This window comes from Eumetopias jubatus, unplaced genomic scaffold (assembly GCF_037043125.1).
Source record: "Eumetopias jubatus isolate StellerSeaLion01/CBP00866 unplaced genomic scaffold, mEumJub1_p1.0 scaffold_4, whole genome shotgun sequence".
NCBI lineage: Eukaryota > Metazoa > Chordata > Mammalia > Carnivora > Otariidae > Eumetopias > Eumetopias jubatus.
This window is the reverse complement of record NW_028274810.1, coordinates 10,476,956-10,497,781: the sequence shown is the minus strand read 5'-3', so window position 1 is coordinate 10,497,781 and position 20,826 is coordinate 10,476,956. Positions and strand designations below refer to the sequence as shown.

The window sequence follows — 20,826 nt, the reverse complement described above, 5'->3', positions numbered from 1 at the left end:
AGAAGAGCAAGGGAAAAATGAATATTAAGAATATTTGTTACATTTGAGGGACAGAAGGGGAAGACTAATGAAGAGAAGCACCCAGAAGTATTTATCAATATTGATAATATGCTGTGTCTTAAAATTGGTGGTTGATTCATGAGTATAGAGTAGAGTCTGATTCTTGGTTAAATTACCTATGCCTCCCTTCCCCAATTCCTATCCCTCCCATATATGTATCCCTACTCCTCAATGCTAATTCAGCTCTATGGTAATAAGTGATTCTAGAGGGTGGGTGTCAATTAAGATTTCTCTTTCTTTCAATAATTTCTATATTTGAGTCATGTCTACATGACTCAGTAAATTTTTGTACAAAACATGAAAACAATAGAAATTAAAGATATTCTTTATAGAAAATCTCTCCAAGACTATGCTTTTTCATGAAATCTACTTTATTTTTCTCATTTGCTTATGCTTTTAGTGTCATATATAGAATCCATTGCTAGATCCATGAATGTTAACTCCTATTTTTTTCTAAGAGTTTTATAATTTTAGCTATTACATTTAGATCTTTAATCTATTTTGAGTTAATTTTTTTATATGGTATGAGCTTAAGGGTCCAACTTATTCCTTTACATGTGAATATCAGTTGTCTCAGCAACATTTGTTAGAGTATTCTTTCCCAATTGAATTGTCTTGTTATTCTTATTGAAAATAAATTGACCATTTATGGCTTTATTTCTGGATTCCCAATTCTATTGCCTTGATCTATATGTTACCTTATGTCAGTATCACAGTTTTGATTATGGTATATTTGTAATAAATTTTATTACAAATGATTACAAATTCTAAATTAGAGGTTATGTGTCCTCCAACACCATTCTTTTTCAAGATTGTTTTGGCTACTCAGGGTCCCTTGTAATTCCATATAACTTTAGGATCAGCTTCTCTATTTCTGACAAAAGATAGTTGGAATGTTGGTAGAAATTTCATTGAATGCATCAAAGGACAGTATCAAGAGAGAGAAAGGCAACCCACAAGATGGGAGAAAATATTAGTAATATATTTGGTAATGATCTGGTATCCGGAATATATAAAGATCACTTATAATTCAACAACAAAAGCCAATCACAGAAGGACAGATGCTTCATGTTTCCACTTTTATGAGGTATGAGTGAAACTTACAGAAGCAGAGATTAGAATGGAGATTAGAATGGGTAAGGGGGAGGGGGAAATGGAGACTTCTTCAACTTGTATAAGGTTTCCAGTTATGTAAGATAAATTAGTTTTAGAGGTCTGCTGTACAGCACAGTACCTAAAGTCAACAGTACTGTATTGTGAACTTATAAATTTGTGAAGAGGATAGATCTCATGTTAAAGTGTTTTTATGGTAGAAAACAAAGGGCTAGAAGGAAACTTTCTGAGGGGATGGATTATGTATATTAATTGTGGTGATGGTTTCATGGTGTATGCATATGTCTAAACTCATCAAATTGTGTACATTAAATATGTATAGTTTTTTTGTGTATATCCGTTACACCTCAATAAAGCTGTTTTTAAAAAAGAATACACTTTTTCTTTGAATCACATCGGTATTCTATCCAAATGGAATAGTCACTGTAATAAAACCTAAACCTGAGACCAAATAATTTAAATATTGCTGAGAAATTGCATTAAAAATAAAAATATGGCTGCTTTTAAAATATTACTTGTCAGGACTAAATATGTATTTTAGGGGTTTTGTGAAAAATCACATCTCACCATATGAAAAATGTAAGGAAAATGATCCAGCCATAATTTCAATGAATAAGTAATGTTTTAAGACTCACGAAACCACAAAATGAATACAGAATATTTTCAAGTAATCCACAACATTTACTAATGTTAATGTTATTTTCTTTACTCCAAGGTCAGTAAATTAGAATTAGAACTAGAAGGTACCAAGCAGAAATTTAAAGAAATGACTGACAACTATCAAAAAGAAATTGAGGAGAAAAAGATATCAGAAGAAAATCTTTTGGAAGAGGTAGGAAAAACTAAATATTTTGAAAATTTGTTATATTAAAACTCTGTATTTGTTTATTAGCATTTTAAGAGAAAAGCAATTCTTAATCTTTAAGTTATGATTTTTAAAAGATTTAATAAATTTATATGAGATGGTTAATTAGTTTTATAGAAGCTTAAAAGTATCTTTGTTATTCTAAGTATTTGAGTTTATGTATGTATTATTTTGAAAAGATTAAGTGGTCATTACAGTGTTATACTATCATCTTACTTGATAGAACACCCTAAAATAAACCAAAAAAGTAATGCATTTTTTTGCTTGGCTTTCCTAATTTCCTGGTGTTTGATTTCTGCATTTTATGTAAGCAGTATATATGGTCTTAGCATTTAAGTTAAATTTGTTTTTTGTTCATTAATTTTAAGAAATACTTTACTTGATAGGTTGAGAAAGCAAAAGTAATAGCTGATGAAGCTGTAAAATTACAGAAAGAAATTGATATACGATGTCAACATAAAATAGCTGAAATGGTAGCACTTATGGAAAAACATAAGGTAACGTGTGTGTGATGAGAACTATTAATTAGAGCCATACTTATGCATAAAGATGGTGAAATCAAGATAGCATTCTGATTTGTCAGAAAATTATGCAATAATGACATTAGAGCTAGAATACTCTTGATCTCCCGTCTCTCTAAGTTCAGGTCTTGACCACGCAAAGCTGAGTTTGGGTGTCACTTCCTTAAGAATATCTCTCCTTGTCATCTATTATGTATGGAAGTAATCCTTTTTCTTCTGAATTTTCCTGGTACACTCTTACAGCACTTTCCACCTTATATTTATTTAAGTACATCCCCAGAATATGTATCTGGTAAAGGATATAAATATACCTTTATGTATGTCTAACACACGTTAGGCTAAACAAATTTTTATCAATGGTATAAATAGATGAAAGAATTAATGTTTGTTGTGTTTGTGAGTATGTTTATTTTTTGTTGTTTTAAAAGTAATCATTCTGTTGTGGAATTCAGCTTTATTCCCTTCAATATCTGGAGAGAAGAGGTGGGCTATACCTACCTATTCATCTTTAAAATTGTTGGTGGGATTTAATATATGAGGTAATCAATGAGGGTTAAAAAGTATTTTAATAAATATTAACAAAATTCATAAAAATATTATGAACTGATAGATTTAAACATATTTGGTATGTCTCAAGCCAGTCTAATCCTTGACACTCAAATTGTTCCTCTTTTGGCCAGTGGGAGGCTCTTCAAACTAGCTAGCCAGTCCTTTTGACTTGACCCTAACAAACTCTGACAGCTTTTTGGCTATTATGATAAAATGTTCAAGACTCATCTTGTATTTCCTGCCCCAGATCTGGAATCGGTAACTTTTCTAAGAGGTCTTGGTGTTTCTAGCCTATATTTAAATTATGAAATTCAACATTTTCAATTAAAAATAATTTGTTCTTGTATTTGATTATTTTCAAGACTGTTTTCTATGTTTCATTGTTTATGTTATTTGAATAAAAATGACTTGAAAAATCAGAAAAAAGCTCAAATATATATGTCACTGAATTCATTGACATTTTCTGTGAATATTAAATGCATAAGGATACCAGTGTTATTAAAACATAATTTATTTGTGTTCTAATATACCTAAAATATTTTCTCTGTTTATTGTAGCACCAATATGATAAAATAGTTGAAGAAAGAGACTCAGAACTAGGACTTTATAAAAGCAAAGAACAAGAACAGTCATCAATGAAAGCATCTTTGGTGAGATACAGAACAAATAGCAGTAAAGCCAGTTTTCATATCAGCATGGCTGGTGGTAAAGAATAATATTAAATAAAACCATAATTTTTGAGCTGTAGGATCAAAGAATTTTAGATTTAAAAAAGATCTTACAGGTTTTATGGTTAAATGGTTTTCCAATTTTATTTTCTGAAATGGTAGAATAAACTTTTTTTCAAATGAATAAATACAAACTCCAGTTACAAATAAATTTGGAGCTCTGATAGAGATTAGGAGAGGAGGAATGGGATAGATTGGGAGAAGGTGAGGAGGAGAGAGATATACATAGTGTTAAATATTTCTTTATAGAAAACTACAAAAAATTTGTCTAAATGAAATCTTTAGTCATGTTCAACTAGCAGCCTTCATATCAGTAGACTTCTAAGTGAGCACTGGGTGTTATACACAACTAGTGAATTGTTGAACACTACATCAAAAACTAATGATGTAATATATGTTGGCTAATTGAACATAATAAAAAAATAAATCTATATTTTATGAGTGAATTTATTTCTCTGTAAAACTAAATATATGTGAAACAGCATTTTCACTGTTTTGAGAAATGTATGGATACACTATAAATTTCATTTTTTTTTTTTTAGGAGTCTGAATTGTTTACTCTCAAAAATGAACTTTTGTCTGTTAAGAAACAACTTGAAATAGAAAAAGAAGAAAAGGTAGGTTTTGTGGCATTATAGATAAAGTAACTAATAACATTATGTGCAACTGTCTGGGTTTTTTTAATTTAAAATTTTTTACTGAAGTATAACTGCCACTTTGTTTTTATAAACATGTCATATTAGAAAATATATTTGGGTAACTATGATTAAAACATATAGTTTTTCCCCCATTAGCCTTTTTTCAGAAGTATGTAGTGTATTCCTTTGTTTAAATATTGAACATATATATGTTACAAATTTAAGTTATGCAGCATGATTTGACCTGTATATATTGTGAAATGATGACCACAGTACATTTAGTTAATATCCATCATTTCACAAAAATGCAAAAAAGAAAAAAAATGTTCTTTTCCTTGTGATGAGAACTCTTAGCATTTACTCTCTTAACTCTCAGATATATCATATAGCAATGTTAACTATAGTCATTGTGTTGTAAATTACATCCTTAGTACTTATTTATGTTATAACTTGAAGTTTGTACTTTGACCACCTTTATTTGATTCCCCAACCCCCACACCTCTGCCCCTGGTAATCACAAATCTGATCTCTTTTTCTATGAGTTCTTTTTTTAATTTTAGATTCAACATATAAATAAACACATACAAGTATTTGTCTTTTTCTGTCTGACTTAAGTCATTTAGCATAATGCTCTCAAGATCCATTCATGTTATTGCAAATGGCAGGATTTCCTTCTCTTTATGGCTGAATAATATTTCATTTTGTGTGTGTATGTATGTGTATCACGCTTACTTTATCCATTAATCTGTTGGTATCACTTAGGTTGTTTCTTTATCTTGGCTATTGGAAATAATGCTCTAGTGAACATGTGGGTGCAGATATCTCTTCAGCATAGTGTTTTTGTTTCTTTTGGATATATTCCCAGAAGTGGAATTACTGAACCATATGGTAGTTTTATTATTAATTTTTTGAAGAACCTCATACTGCTTTCTATAGTGGCTGTACCAGTTTATAATCCCACCAACAGTGCAAAAGGGTTTTCTTTCCTTTTTTTGTTTTTGTTTTTTGTTGTTGTTGTTGTTTTAAGTTTTTATTTATATTCTAGTTAGTTAACATGTAGTGTTATGTGGGTTTCAGGAATAGAATTTAGTGGGGCGCCTGGGTGGCTCAGATGGTTAAGCGTCTGCCTTCGGCTCAGGTCAGGATCCCAGGGTCCTGGGATCGAGCCCCACATCGGGCTCCCTGCTCAGCGGGGAGTCTGCTTCTCCCTCTCTCTCTCTGCTGCTCCCCTTGCTGTGCTCTCCCTCTTGTCTTACAAATAAATAGATAAAATGTTTTTAAAAAATAAAAAGAAAATAAAAAGGAATAGAATTTAGTGATTCATCACTTACATATAACACCCACTGCTCATCACAAGTGCCCTTAATACATATCATCCATTTAGCCCATTCCCAACCCACCTCCACTCCAGCAACTGTCAGTTTGTTTTCTGTAGTTAAAAGTCTGTTTTATGGTATACCTCTGTTTTCTTCCCCCCCATGTTCATCTGTTTTATTTCCTAAATTCCACATATGAGTGAAATCATATGGTATTTGTCTTTCTCTGAGTGACTTATTTTGCTTAGCATAATACACTCTTGCAAATGGCAAGATTTCATTCTTTTTGATGGCTGAGTAATATTCCATTGTGTGTGTGTGTGTGTGTGTGTGTGTGTGTGTGTGTACACAACATCTTCTTTATTCATCAGCTGATGGACACTAGGGCTGTTTCCATAATTTGGCTATTGTTGATAGTGCTGCTATAAATATCAGGGTGCATATATGTCTCTTCAAATCTGCATTTTTGTTTCCTTTGGGTAAATACATAGTAGTACAATTGCTGGATCATAGGATAGATCTATTTTTAACTTTTTGAGGGACCTCTTTACTGTTTTCCAGAGTGGCTCTACCAGTTTGCATTCCCATCAACAGTGTAACTTTCTCTGTATCCTCACCAACATCTGTGGTTTCCTGTGTTAATTTTAGCCATCCTGACAGGTGTGAGGTGATATCTTATTGTAGTTTTGATTTGCCTTTCCTTGATGATGAGTGATGTTGAGCATCTTTTCATGTGTCTGTTAGCTATCTGGATGTCTTCTTTGGAAAAATGTCTATTCATGTTTTCTGCCCATTTTTTAACTGGATCATTTGTTTCTGGGGTGTTGAATTTGTAAGTTCTTTATAGATTTTGGATACTAGCCTTTTATCTGACATGTCATTTGCAAATATCTTCTCCCATTCCATAGGCTGGCTTTTAGTTTTGTTAATTGTTTCCTTCACTGTGTAGAAGCTTTATATCTTGATGAAGTCTCAATAGTTCAGTTTTGCTTTTGTTTCTCTTGCCTCCAGCAACGTGTCTAGTAAGATGTTGCTATGGCTGAGGTCAAAGAGGTTGCTACCTGTATTCTCCTCTAGGATTCTGATAGTTTCCTGTCTTACATTTAGGTTTTTCATTCATTTTGAATTTATTTTTGTGTATAGTGTAAGAAAGTGGTCCAATTTCATTCTTCTGCATGTTGCTGTCCAGTTTTCCCAACACCATTTGTTGAAGAGATTGTCTTTTTTCCATTGGATATTCTTAACTGCTTTGTCGAAGATTAGTTGACAATATGGTTGTGGGTCCATTTCTGGCTTTTCTGTTCTGTTCCATTGATCTATGTATCTGTTTTTGTGCCAGGACCATACTGTCTTGATGACTACCGCTTTTTAATATAGCTTGAACTCTGAAATTGTGATGCTTCCAGCTTTGCTTTTCTTTTTCAAGATTGCTTTGGCTGTTGGGGTGTTGTGGTTCCATACAAATTTTAGGATTGTTTGTTCTAGCTCTGTGACAAATGCTGATGGTATTTTGATAGGGATTGCATTAAATGTATAGATTGCTCTGGGTAGTATAGACATTTTAACAATATTTGCTCTTCCAACTCATGAGCAAGGAATGTATTTCCATTTCTTTGTGTCATCTTCAGGTTCTTTCATAATGTTCAGAGTATAGATCTTTTACCTCTTTGGTTAGGTTTATTCCTATCTTCTTGTTTTTGGTGCAATTATAAATGGGATCAATTCCTTGATTTCTCTTTTTGCTATTTCATTATTGGTGTGTAGAAATGCAGCATATTTCTCTACACTGATTTTTATATCCTTTGACTTTACTGAATTCGTGTATCAGTCCTAGCAATTTTTTGGTGGAGTCTTTTGGGTTTTCTGCATAGAGTATTCTGTCTTCTGTGAATAGTGTAAGTTTGACTTCTTCCTTGCCAATTTGGATGCCTTTTATTTTGTTGTTGTTGTTGTCTGATTACTGAGGCTAGGACTTCTAGTACTATGTTAAATAACAATGGTGAGAGTGGACATCGCTGTCTTGTTCCTGACTGTAGAGGAAAAGCTCTGAGGTTTTCCCCATTGAGGATGATATTAGCTGTGGGTCGTTCATATATAGCCTTTATGATGTTGAGGTATATTCCCTCTACCCCTACCTTTTCGAGGGTTTTTATCAGGAATGGATGCTGTACTTTGTCAAATGCTCTTTCCACATCTATTGAGGGGATCATATGGTTCTTATCCTTTCTTTTATTAATGTGGTGTGTCACATTGATTGATTTGCAAATATAGAACCACCCTTGCAGCCCAGTTAATCATGGTGAATGATTCTTTTAATGTACTATTGGATTCGATTTGATAGTATCTTGTTGAGAATTTTTGCATCCATGTTCATCAGGGATATTGGCCTATAATTTTTTAGTGGGGTCCTTGGTTTTGAAATCAAGGTAATGCTGGCCTTGTAGAATGAGTTTGGAAGTATTCCTTCCTTTTTAATTTTTTGGGACAGTTTGAGAAGAATAGATATTAACTTTTCTTTAAATGTCTTGTGGAATTTCCCTGGGAAGCCATCTGGCCCTGGACTTTGTGTGTTGGGAGATTTTTGATTATTGATTCAGTTTCTTTGCTAGTTATCAGTCTGTTCAAATTTTCTATTTATTCCTGTTTCAGGTTTGGTAGTTGATATATTTCTGGGATTTTATCAATTTCTTCCAGATTGCCCAATCTGTTGGCATGTAATTTTTCACAATATTCTCTTATAATTGTATTTCTGTGGTATTGGTTGTGATCTCCCCTCTTTCATTGGTGATTTTATTTATTTGGGTCCTTTCTCTTTTCTTTTTGTTAGGTCTGGGTAGGGGTTTATCAGTTTTATTAATTCTTTCAACAATCAGCTCCTAGTTTTATTGATCTGTTCTACTGGGTTTTTTGTTGTTGTTGTTGTTTCTCTGTCATTTATTTCAGCTCTAATCTTTATTATTTCCCTTCTGCTGGTTGTGGGCTTCATTTGTTCTTTTTTTTTAGTTCCTTTAGGTGTAAGGTTAGGTTGTTTTGAGATTTTTCCTCTTGAGGTAAGACTGTATTGCTATATACTTCCCTCTTATTGACCACTTGGCTGCATCCCAAAGGTTTTGGACCATCATGTTTTCATTTTCATTTGTTTCCATGTATTTTTTTTTTATTTCTTCCTTAATTTCTTGGTTAACCCATTCATTCTTTAGTAAAATGTTCTTCAACCTTCATGTATTTGTGGTCTTTCCAAATTTTTTCTTGTGGTTGACTTCAAGTTTCATAGTGCTGTAATCAGAAAATATGCATGGTATGATCTCAGTCTTTATTTGTGACCCAGTATATGATCTGTTCTGGAGAATGTCCCATGTGCACCCAAAAAGAATGTGTATTCTGCCACTTTAGGATGAAATGCTCTCTTTATATATCTGTTTAGTCCATCTGATTCAATGTGTCATTCAAAGCCATTGTTTCCAAGCTATTGTTTCCTTGTTGATTTTTCTGCTTAGATGATCTGTCTGTTGCTGTAAGTTCAAGTCCCCTACTATTATTGTATTATCAGTGAGTTCCTTTATGTTTGTTATTAATTGATTTATATATTTAGGTGCTCCCAAGTGGGAGGCATAAATATTTACAATTGTTAAATCTTCTTGTTGGATTGTCCCCTTTGTTAATGTATAGTGCCCTTCTTCATCTCTTGTTATAGTCTTTGGTTTAAAATCTAGTTTGTCTGATATAAGTATGGCTATTCCAGCTTTCTTTTGACATTCATTAGCATGATAAATGGTTTTCCATCCCCTTGCTTTCCATCTACAGGTGTTTTTAGGTCTAAAATGAGTCTCTTGTCGGCAGCATATAGATGAACTTGTTTTGTTGTTGTTGTTGTTTTTAATCCATTCTGATATCCTATGTCTTTTGATTGGAGCATTTAGTCCCTTTACATTCAAAGTGATTATTGATAGATATGAATTTAATGCCATTGTATCACTTGTTAAGTCATTGTTTCTGGAGATTTTCTCTATTCCTTTTTTTTTTTTTAAGATTTCATTTATTTTGAGAGAGAAAGCAACAGAGAGGGAGGGAGGGAGAGAGATTGAGTGGTGAGGGGGGCAGGAGAGACCATCTCAAGCAGACTCCATGCTAAGCATGGATCCTGATGCAGGGCTTGATCCCACGACTGTGAGATCATGATCTAAGCCGAAATCAAGATCTTGTCTGACAGTCAACTGACTGAACCACCCAGGCACCCCTTCTCTTTTCCTTTTAGTTTATTGCTTTTGGTCTTTCTTCCCCACTCAAGAATTCCCTTTAATATTTCTTGCAGGACTGGTTTAGGGGTCATGAACTCCGTTAGTTTTTGTCAGAGAAACTCTTTATTGCAGCATTGGCAGAAAGTACACAATAGAAGTCTCCTTCTATTCTGAATGACAACCTTGCTAGATAGAGTATTCTTGGCTGCATATTTTTACCATTCAGCAGGTTGAATATATCATGCCATTCTCTTCTGGCCTGCTAGGTTTCTGTGGACAGATCTGCAAACCTGATCTGTCTTCTCTTGTAAGTTAAGGACTTTTTTTCCTTTGCTGCTTTCAGGAGTCTTTCCTTACCTGTTTATTTTGTGAAGTTGACTATAATATGTCTTGGTGATGGCCAGCTTTTGTTGAATTTAATGGGAGTTCTCTGTGCTTCCTGGATTTTGATGTTTGTTTCCTTCTCCCAATTAGGGAAGTTTTCAGCTAGAGTTCATTTACTGAAATGAACCTTCTGCTCCTTTTTCTTTCTGTTTTTCTTCTCCAGATTTGGGAAGTTGTTCTTAGCCATAATTTCTTTAGATTAGTTTTTTGCGCCCTCCTCCATCTTATTTCTTCCAGGGCTCTAATGTGTAAATTGTTTCATTTGATGGTATCCCATAATTCATGTAGTCTCCCCTCACTATTTTTAATTCTTTTATCTTTATTGTTCCAATTAGATAATTTCTGTGAACTTGACAATAAGTCATTTGATTCTTCAGCTTGATCAAGTCTTATTTTAATGTTCTCCATTGCATTTTTCATTATTCGTTGTATTTTTCAGCTCTAGAATTTGTCTAGTTCTTTTTTTATGATTTCTGTCTATTAAAGTTCTCCTTTTGTTCATGTATTGTTTTCTTGATTTTATTGAATTGTCTTACTGTGTTTTATTATAGCTCATTGAACTTCCTTAAAACAACTATTTTGAATTCTTTATCAGGCAAATTGTGGATTTCCATTTCTCTGGCGTTGGTTACTGAAAACTATTGCATTTTTATGGTGGTGTCATGTTACTTTGGTTTTTCATGTTTCTTCAAGTCTTGCATCACTGTCTTCACATTTGAAGGATGGTTATCTCTTCCAGTTTTTATTGGTTACCTTCAGGAGAGAAGTATCTTCTGTCAGCTCTGTTAGGGATTCTGAGGTTTTCTCAGATCTTTTCTATATGTCTCTTTATGCCTATGTCTATGTCTGTATCTATATCTGCCTGCTCTACACTTCTTGTTTGCTCTTTGAGGGGAATTCTTAAGACTGTATGCTTTCTCTTGATGTTACAAAGGCTGGGTGCTGGCAGCCTCCTCTTTGCTCTCCCTAAGGCTTTGTTGAATGATCAGGTTTGTGTACTTTCTGCCAATGCTGCAGCGTTGGCCAGCTTTCTGCACATGTTCACTAGCCATCTTCAAAGGCTCATGCTTGCCACCCTTAAGGGCATGTGCAGGTTGGCAGTGGGGTATTATGTGTATGTGGTTGAGATGTGTGGAGCACTGGGGGAGTGTCCATGGGCCAGTTGATCTTCAGGCAAGGTTTCCCCAGCAGCTCTTGGGCAGGCTTCCCATTGGAGTCCATGAAGTGGTTAGGATGTGTGTACCTTAAATACATTCTGAGCTTTTGTTGCTGTATTCCCAACCCCTCCTCACCCCTCAGTCATGTAGTTTACTCTAGTATTCTAGATAGAGTGTGAAAGAAATAGTCCTCTTTGGCAGCATCCTGCACAGCTGGGGAAGCTGGGTGTCCCTCTTTTGCTCTCACTTTTTCCCAAAGGAAAAACTGTTGGCTGAGAGGTCTTTCTTGGCACCAAACTATGCTGTCTTGGGAGAGGGGATGACATGGGTAAAGTGAAATTGTTCCTGTTATCCTCTTCAATGTGTTCAGTCTATGATTTTTTGCTCCAGTGGTGTGCTGGAACTTCTCTGCTAGCTTCTAGAACTTCCACAAAGGTACTCTCATCTGTGGATGATTGTCAAAATCTGTTTTCTTGGTGGGGAGGATGGTAGAAAACTCCTGCCATTTTGCTGACATCACTCTTCCCTTTTTCCTAATGAAAGCAGTTAGTACTATAAATTTTTCTCTCAGTACTGCTTTAGCTACAACCTACATGTTTTGATGTGTTTTTGTTTTCATTCAGTTCTATATAGTTTTAGATTTCTTTGTGACTTCTTTGACCATTAGATTATTTAGAAATGTGTTCTTAAATTTTCATGTATTCTAAGATTTTCCTGTAGTCTTTCTGTTACTGATTTTGATTTTGAGTTTGATTCCATTATGGTCAGAGAACACAATCTGTATGATTTTTGTATTAGTCTGCTTGGGTTACTATAACAAAAATACTATAAATTCAATAGGTTAAACAAATATTTATTTCTCACACTTCTGGAGGCTGGAAATGTGAGATCAGGATGCCAGCATGGTCACGTTCTGGTCAGAGTTCATTTCCTGACTTGTAGACAGCTGCCTTTTGGCTATGACCTTCACATGGCTGAGAGAGAGCTCTAGTTTCTTCCTTTCCTGATAGAGGCACTAATCCCATTGTGGGAGCTCCATCTCCATGACCTCATCCAAACCCAGTTACTTCCTAAAGGCCCCATCTCCAAACACCACAGCACATTAGGAATTAAGGCCCCTGTATGAATTTTGGGGAGACAGAAATGTTCAGTCCATTCTTTTAAATTTGTTTAGATTTGTTTTATGGCCCAGAATATTATCTGTCTTGGTGGATGATCCATGGGTGCTTGAAACAACTGTGTATTATGCTATTGTTGAAGTGTCCTATAAATGTCAATTACATCCAATTAGTTGGTTGTATTCTTTAGATTATATATACTTCTGCTGATTTTTCTGGCGAGTAGGTATTTCAGTTGTTGAAATGGAGGTGTTAAAGTCCCCAACTTTGTGTCCCTGCTCAGCTCATTCATTTTCTTTTTTTTGGAGAGAGAGAGAGGGGCAGAGGGAGAAGGAGAGAGAGAATCTTTAGCAGGCTCCATGCCCAGCATAGAGCTCCGTGTGGGGCTCAGTCTCAACAATCTTGAGATTATGACCTGAGGCAAAATCAAGAGTCAGTTGCTTAACTTACTGAACCACCCAGGCACCCCTCAACTCTGTCATTTTTAAGAAACAGTTTCACTGATATCATTTATATACCTTTCAATCACCCATTTAAAGTGTACAATTTAATGGTTTCTAATATACTGATAGTTGTGCAACCATCATGGCCGTGTAATTTAGAATACATGTGTCACCCCCTCAAAGAATTCCCATATACATCAGCAGTTATTATCCCCTCCTTTTTTTTCCATCACCAAATCCACCAGCTCCAGGCTACCACTAATCAAGCTACTTTTTGTCTCTATTGATTCACCTATTCTGGATATTTCACTTACATGGAATCATATAATATATGGTCTTGTGACTGCTTCTTTCACTTAACATTATGTTTTCAAGGTCCATTCACATCCCAGCATATATCAGTATTTCATTCCTTTCTGTTGCTAAATAGTATACTATTGTGTGGCTATACTAGGTTTTATTTACCCATTCATCAGTTGATGGAAGTTTGAGTTGTTTCCAGTTTGACTGTTATAAATCATGCTATTATGAATATTTGTGTACAGATTTTGTGTGGGTATATGTTTTCATTTCTCTTGGTTATATATGTAGCAGTAGAATTGCTGGATAATATTATATTTCTATGCTTAACATTTTAAGGTACTGCCCAACTGTTTTCCAAGCCAATTTTACCATTTTGGGTTCCCACTATCAGTGCGTGAAAGTCCCAGTTTTTCCACATCCTCAGAAACACTTTTTTGGATTATAGTCATTCTAGTGAGTGTGACATGGTATATCATTGTTTTGATTTGTATTTCTTTAATGCCTGATGATGATCATCTTTTCATGTGCTATTGCCATTTGTATATTTTTTTTGGAGAAATGTATATTCAGATGCTTTTACCCATTTAAAAATTAGGTTTTTTTTTTATTTTTGAGTTTTAAGAATTCTTTATATATTCTAGATACCAGTCCCTTATCTGATGTAGGATATGCAAATGTTTTCTTCCATTCTGTGGATTGTCTTTTTATTTCTTGATGGTATTATTTGTAGCAGAGACTCTTTAATTTTGATGAAATTCAGTTTACTTAGATGCCCTTTATCAAGTTGGGAAAGTTCTTTTCTATTCCTAATTTGTTGAATGTTTTTATTATAAAAGCATGTTGGATTTTGTGAAATGCTTTTTCTGTGTATATTGAGGTGATTGTGTGGTTTTTGTATTCTATTAATACAAAGTATTACATTAATTGATTTTCAGATGTTAAACCAATCTTATATTCTTGGGAGAAATCCTATTTGGTCATGATGTATAATCTTTATATTCTGCTAGATTCAGTTTGCTAGTATTTTGTTGAGGATTTTTTGCATCTATATTCATAAAGAGATATTGGTCTGCAGTTTTCTTGTGATGTGTTTATCCTCAGTCTTCAGATCTTTCCACCAACTCAATGTGAAGCCCTAGAGCCTGTGTATCTATCTGAGAGGATACGTTGTGGTTATTCTTTTTCTTAAAACTGAAGTATTTTGACATGCAATGCTGCATTAGTTTTAGGTGTATAACATAGAAATTCAGACAACTCTATATGTTATGCTATGCTTACCCTAAGTGTAGCTACCCTCTGTCATCATACAATGCTATTACCATATCACTGACTATATTTTCTATTCTGTACCTTTCATCCGTGTGACTTACTCATTCCATAACTGGAAGCCTGTAGCTCCTATTTTCCATCACCCATTTTGTGAGTCCCCCACTCATCTCCCCTTGAGCAACATCAGTTTGTTCTTTGTATTTATGGGTCTGTTTCTGCTTTGTTTGTTTGTTCATTTGTTTTTTTAGATTCCACATATAAGTGAAATCATATGGTATGTGTCTTTGTCTGACTTATTTTATTTAGCATAATTCTAGTGGTGTTGCAAATGGCAAGATCTCTCTTTTTCATGGCTAAGTAATATTCCAGTGCGTGTGTGCGTGCGTGCGTTGTGTGTGTGTGTGTGTGTGTGTGTATGGTTACTCACTTTTTGCCATATTACTAATCTCTCTTCAAGCTGTATTTCCTTACCCAATTTTATGAGGGAAAAGATAATATTATGATTTGGTATATTCTACTTACAGGTGATAAGAGGGGACCAAGGAAAAGGACAAAATTCATATGTTTTTTTCAGTGAATCACGTCTTTTTGTGTTTTCTGCCCTTTCAGGGGAATCTTTTCTTTCTTTCTTTTTTTTTTGAAACTTGTCTTTTGACTTTATTGCTAGTATGTTCTATTTATTGGCAAGGATAATTAATTCTTTATGGGCATGGTTGTTGTGCTTTCTTTGTCCAGACTAGAGAGACCAAAATGAAAAAATTTAGTCATTTTTCCTGAAATTTTCACTCTTTATGCATTTTCTAGGCCTCTTTTTTTATGGACTGCCCACTTACCCCTCAGATCAATTCAGGTATATTAGTGACAGTTATTCTCTTTGTTATTTGTGTCTACTTTCACCAATATTGTGCAACTGGTGATTAGCTTAAGAGCCATATTGACTAGAGTCAAATCACAAATATACTCTGTGTGACTCTCATGCTGAGCCTCACTAGAATCACAAATTATGGCATAAGATTGTATGTTTTTGTTGTTGAATTTGTTTTTGACATCCTTAATTACTTCTTTCCCTTGTTAGTGATTTGTATATCTTGTGGGAGAATTGTCTATTCAAGTTCTTTGCCCATTTTTTAGTTGTTTTTGTTGTTGACTTATAGGAGTTCCTTATGGTTATTAACCCCTTACTGATATGATATATAATTGAATCATGTTTTTGTCATCTTATTTTACATGACATTAATATTTATTTTTCTCTAAAGTGTATGTGTGTGTCTGGTTGATTTAAAAGGTGTGTGTAGTACTTTCAGTTATTTTACTGGTTACCTTTATATATTTAAACAATATACCTAACACTTTCTCATACTGCCTCTTCTTCCACATACACAATTTTGATATTTATTTTGTTAATTTATGTTGTCAGGATTAATAAAAACATGTATTTGTTCTTTAACCATGATTCTGGTATTTGTTATTTTGAACTCTTTATTTACATATATTCAGTTCATCTTTTATATGAAACTTTTTTCTTAGTTCTCATTTTTGATCCTAATCAATACACAATCCCTATTTTGGCCTCTGTTACTTGCCCATTGGTATGACAAAACTGTTACTGGATAACAGTGAATTTAATTTTCCAATTAAGTTGGCTTTGTGGGACTGTGATAAATCACCTTCTCTACATCTTTCACGGTTTGATGGACCTGAATCTCTGCCTAGGTGAGATATTGACATTTGATATATTTGTTTATATTCTTGATATGGAGGAAAGTTTCAGAGTCTTCCAGTTGGTCCTTCTAAACTTAAAAACTCTCATCCTGTGGTTTAGAACCAATATGGAGACTATGGCACTTACTTGAGTTTATCTATTCAGACTTTAGGGTCATAAGAAATGACCACAGATTAGGTTTATGGTTCCATGGGCTCATTGTAAGGTAGACTTGGATTAAATACCATTTATCACCTGACTCCAATACACCTGCACTTGAACTAATGAAAAAATAGTAACATTTTGGGTTATAATAATTGGTGTTAGTTAATAGTCAATGTCCAATTACCCATAAGTCTTAGTATCTCTCTCTGTGCACAAGATAGTAGAAGGGATAAGGTATGTATTTGTGATATTATTGCAAAATCCTTCTACAACAGTTACCAGGCTTTCTTTTAATTTGGAGGATTCTAGGTTTATAAATTTATTCAAGTCTGAAATTTGGGTACAGGGCCATCATTCTCTATTCCTGTGGCTGAAGTCAATTGTCTTTTTGTCAGACCATATTATAGGCATATTTGAGTTATCCAATTTAAATAGGGACCGTAGTGGACTGCCTATCTCTTTGGTCTTAGGGAACTCACGATTAGTTAACCACTACTAAAGATACATGTTTGTGTATGAGCTAATAATTCACACCTTGGAAATACATGTTGTATTAGAACAGATTGTAAGTAAGATCTCCAGACCAGCAGAAGTCTCCAGAATTTTATAGAGACAATGCAGTCATGGGAGGTGCTTTCTCCCTTCTGTCCTCTAGAAGCCTCTAGAAGTCCTCTGAGAGGCAGTACAATTTTGCTAGTATAGAGGATATAATTTATCCTAGAAGAGAGCATTCTAGCCCTTTATTGTAGATCCCAGTTGTCACTATAACTGAAGATCAACTATTGGTCATTGATAGGATACACAATAAGAATAGTGATTACTGTTACATTAGCTTACTACCAGCTTCTTCATGGTGAAATGAGTTCTCTGGTTAGGTGCAACCCTCTGGGAGAGATAGCATGGTGTACACAAAGCATTCAGTAAGGTTGATATTGGCATAGACCTCATAGGCAGGCAAGGCAAGTTTGCTTAAAGTTCTGTGTATTGGAACTTTCCCTTCTCTGCGTCCTTGAAGGCTTCCTGGGGGCTGTAACAATTCTGTTCTCCAGGTGACTGTCATATTAAAGGCATAGTACATATTCTTTTTTGTAGGCCAGAGTTAATTTTTCTTTTTTCTCTACTGAATATATAACCCTAATCTCCAGCAAAAGTGATGTATTATTTCCTAAGTATTTTGTACTTTCTTTCCCCCTCATCCTTGTTTATCTCATGTTAAAAGTTCATTATTGAAGGTCCAACTGAAATGTACCCTTTCTCAATGCACAGAAAAACTGAATTCTGCGTCTAAAAGCCCATAATATTTTGGATCTCTTTATAGCTCTTTACAGTTAGCTACTTGTGTGTATTTCTTCGTCTATAATCTGATCCGTCCACTTCATTTTACAAATGAGAAAGTTGATTCAGAGTTTGAAAAGACTTACCAAGATTCCACAGATAAATACTGGACAGATCAGAATTTTAAAAAAAGATAATCAAAACTAAATAACAAGCTCTGTAGAAAGAAACTAATTTGTTTTTCTTTTTTTCTTTTCATTATTTTATAAGATTTAGAGTTTAGTATTCTTTCTTTGTTAATACTTCTTAGAAGTATTTTGATAATAACATTAATTTTTGATAATAGTAGTGACTACATTGTGTGCACTCATTTTTAATAGGAAAAACTCAAAAGAGAGGCAAAAGAAAACATAGTTACTCTCGAAAAAAGAGATAAGGTAAGAGTTTTATATAATTCTCCTGGTTTTTCTTTATAACCCAGCTTGTTTTCTAACATCTACCTGGAAATTTTTTTTTTGTTCATAAATAGGTAAGGAGCATCTAATATTCATTTCCAAATATAGAATATATTCAGATTATGAAAGTATATATCACATATTCTTATGGAGTTGTTTTGAGTCACGTATAATTCCAGTAAAATATGCCCATTATTTATTTCTGCTTTCAAGTAGATTAGTAAATGCCATATATTTTATCTGAGGTTCTGGATATATAAATTGCAAATAATGAGGAAATAATAAAAGAATAAAAAATTTAAATAGGCTTTTATTTGCTATACTCTATTCCAACAATATTGAAATATCATAAGCCTTATATATAATAATTATTAGATTTATCAAATATTTCTGATTTGGGCAAGTTACTTTATGCCTCAGTTTGTTCAACTGTAAAGGGATAATTAATAGTATCTATTTTTTTAAAGTTGTTAAAAGGATTAAATGAGATAATATTTGTAAGGCATTTGTAAATAAATCGTGCTTGGCAATAGGAAATGCCATATAAGTGTTTGTTTTAAAAAATACAACGATGAGCACTGAGTAATGTATAGAATTGTTGAATCATTATATTGTACACCTGAAACAAATATAATACTATATGTTAATTTTACTTCAATTTAAAAAAATAAAAATACAACAGAAAATCATGAATATTATGTATATGGGCGTACCTTGATCTTGTGGGTTCAGTTCCAGACCAGTGCAGCAAAGTGAATATCACAATAAAGCAAGTCAAATGAATTTTTTGGTTTTCCAGTGCATATAAAAGTTATATGTACACTGTATTGTGGTCTGTTGAGTGTGCAATAGCATTATGTCTAAAAAACAATGTTCATACTTTAATTTAAAAATACTCTATGTTGGCTAACTGAACATAATAAAAAATGGAAAAAAATCTTTAAAAAATATTGTATTGCTTAAAAATGCTAACCATCATGTGAGCTTTCAATAAGTTGTAATCTTTTTGCTGGTGAAGGGTCTTGCCTTGATATTAATGGCTGTTGGCTGATCAAGGGTGATGGTTGCTGAAAGTTGGGATGACCATGGCAATTTTGTAAAATAGGACAATGAAGTTTGCTTCATTGACTCTTCCTTTCATGAACGGTTTGATAGCATTTTACCCACAGTAGAACTTCTTTCAAAATCAGAGTAAATCCTCTCAAATGCTGCTGCTGATTTATCAACTAAGTTTGCATAATATTCTAAATCTTTTTTTGTCATTTCAACAGTCTTCACAGCATCTTCACCAGGAGTAAATTTCATCTCAAGAAACCACTTCTTTTTGCTGATTTGTAGGAAGCGACTCCTCACTTGTTAAGTTTTATCATGGGATTGCAGCGATTAAGTTACATCTTCAGGCTCCACTTTTAATTCCAGTTTTCTTACTGTTTCCACCACATCTGCAGTTATTTCTGTCAGGGAAGTCTTGAACTATAGTCATCCATGAGGGTTGGAATCAGCTTTTTCTGAATTCTTGTTAATATTGATATTTGACCTCTTCTGACGAATCACAAATATTCTTAATGGCATCTAGAATGGTGAATTCTTTCCAGAAGATTTTCAATTTACTTTTCCCAGATCATCAATAGAATCACTACCTATGGCAGCTATAGTCTTACAAAAAGTATTTCTTTAAATAATAAGACTTGAAAGAGTGACTCCTTGATCCATGGGGTGCAGAATGATGTTGTATTAGCAGGCATCACAACATTAATCTTGTACATCTCCATCAGAGCTCTTGGGTAACCAGGTGCGTTGTCAATGAGCAATAATATTTTGAAAGGAATTTTTTTGTCTGAGCAGTAGGTCTTAACATTGGGCTTAATATATTTAGTTAAACCAGGTTGAAATCAGATACACTGTCATCCAGTCTTTGTTGTTTTATTTATAGAGCATAGGCAAGTAGATTTATCATATTCTTAAAGGGCCCTAGGATTTTCAGGATGGTTAATGAGCACTGGCTTCAACTTGAAGTCACCAGCTGCATTAGTCCCTAATAAGGGAGTCAGCCTGTCCTTTGAAATTTTGAAGGCAGGCATTGACTTCTCCTCTCTACTTATGAAAGTCCTAGATGGAATCATCTTCCAATATATGGCTGTTTTGCCTACCTTGAAACTCTTTAGTGTTAGATGCCTTCAGTACTTAATTAGCTAGCTCTTCTGGATAACTTGCGGCAGCTTCTACATTAACACTTCCTGCTTCATCTTGTACTTTTTTTTTTTTTTAACGATTTTATATATTTGAGAGTGAGAGATCATGAGTGGGGGGGGGCAGAGGGAGAGGGAGAAGCAGATTCCCCGCTGAGCAGGGAGTCTGACTAGGGGCTGGATCCCAGGATCCTGGGATCATAACCTGAGCCAAAGCAGATGCTTAACCTAAGACTGAGGCACCCAGGCACTCCGCACCTTGCACTTTTATGTTATGGAAACAGCTTCTTTCCTTAAATCTCATGAACCGACCTCTGCTAGCTTCAGACTTTTCTTCT

The 20,826-nt window shown here is 34.1% G+C and overlaps 1 protein-coding gene across 3 annotated transcripts in view; it reads left to right on the top strand.

Moving 5' to 3' along the window:
• Positions 1-20,826, top strand: part of SYCP1 (synaptonemal complex protein 1) — a 129,066-nt gene that overhangs the window by 93,462 nt on the left and 14,778 nt on the right. For 2 of the 3 annotated variants that reach the window (XM_028102102.2, XM_088022917.1), the window contains 5 exons: positions 1,889-2,005; positions 2,425-2,535; positions 3,666-3,758; positions 4,379-4,453; positions 18,225-18,281. In XM_028102102.2, coding sequence (XP_027957903.1) covers positions 1,889-2,005; positions 2,425-2,535; positions 3,666-3,758; positions 4,379-4,453; positions 18,225-18,281 — 453 coding nt within the window. The remainder of the gene's footprint in view (positions 1-1,888; positions 2,006-2,424; positions 2,536-3,665; positions 3,759-4,378; positions 4,454-18,224; positions 18,282-20,826) is intronic. The other variant, XM_028102103.2, reaches the window with a different exon arrangement.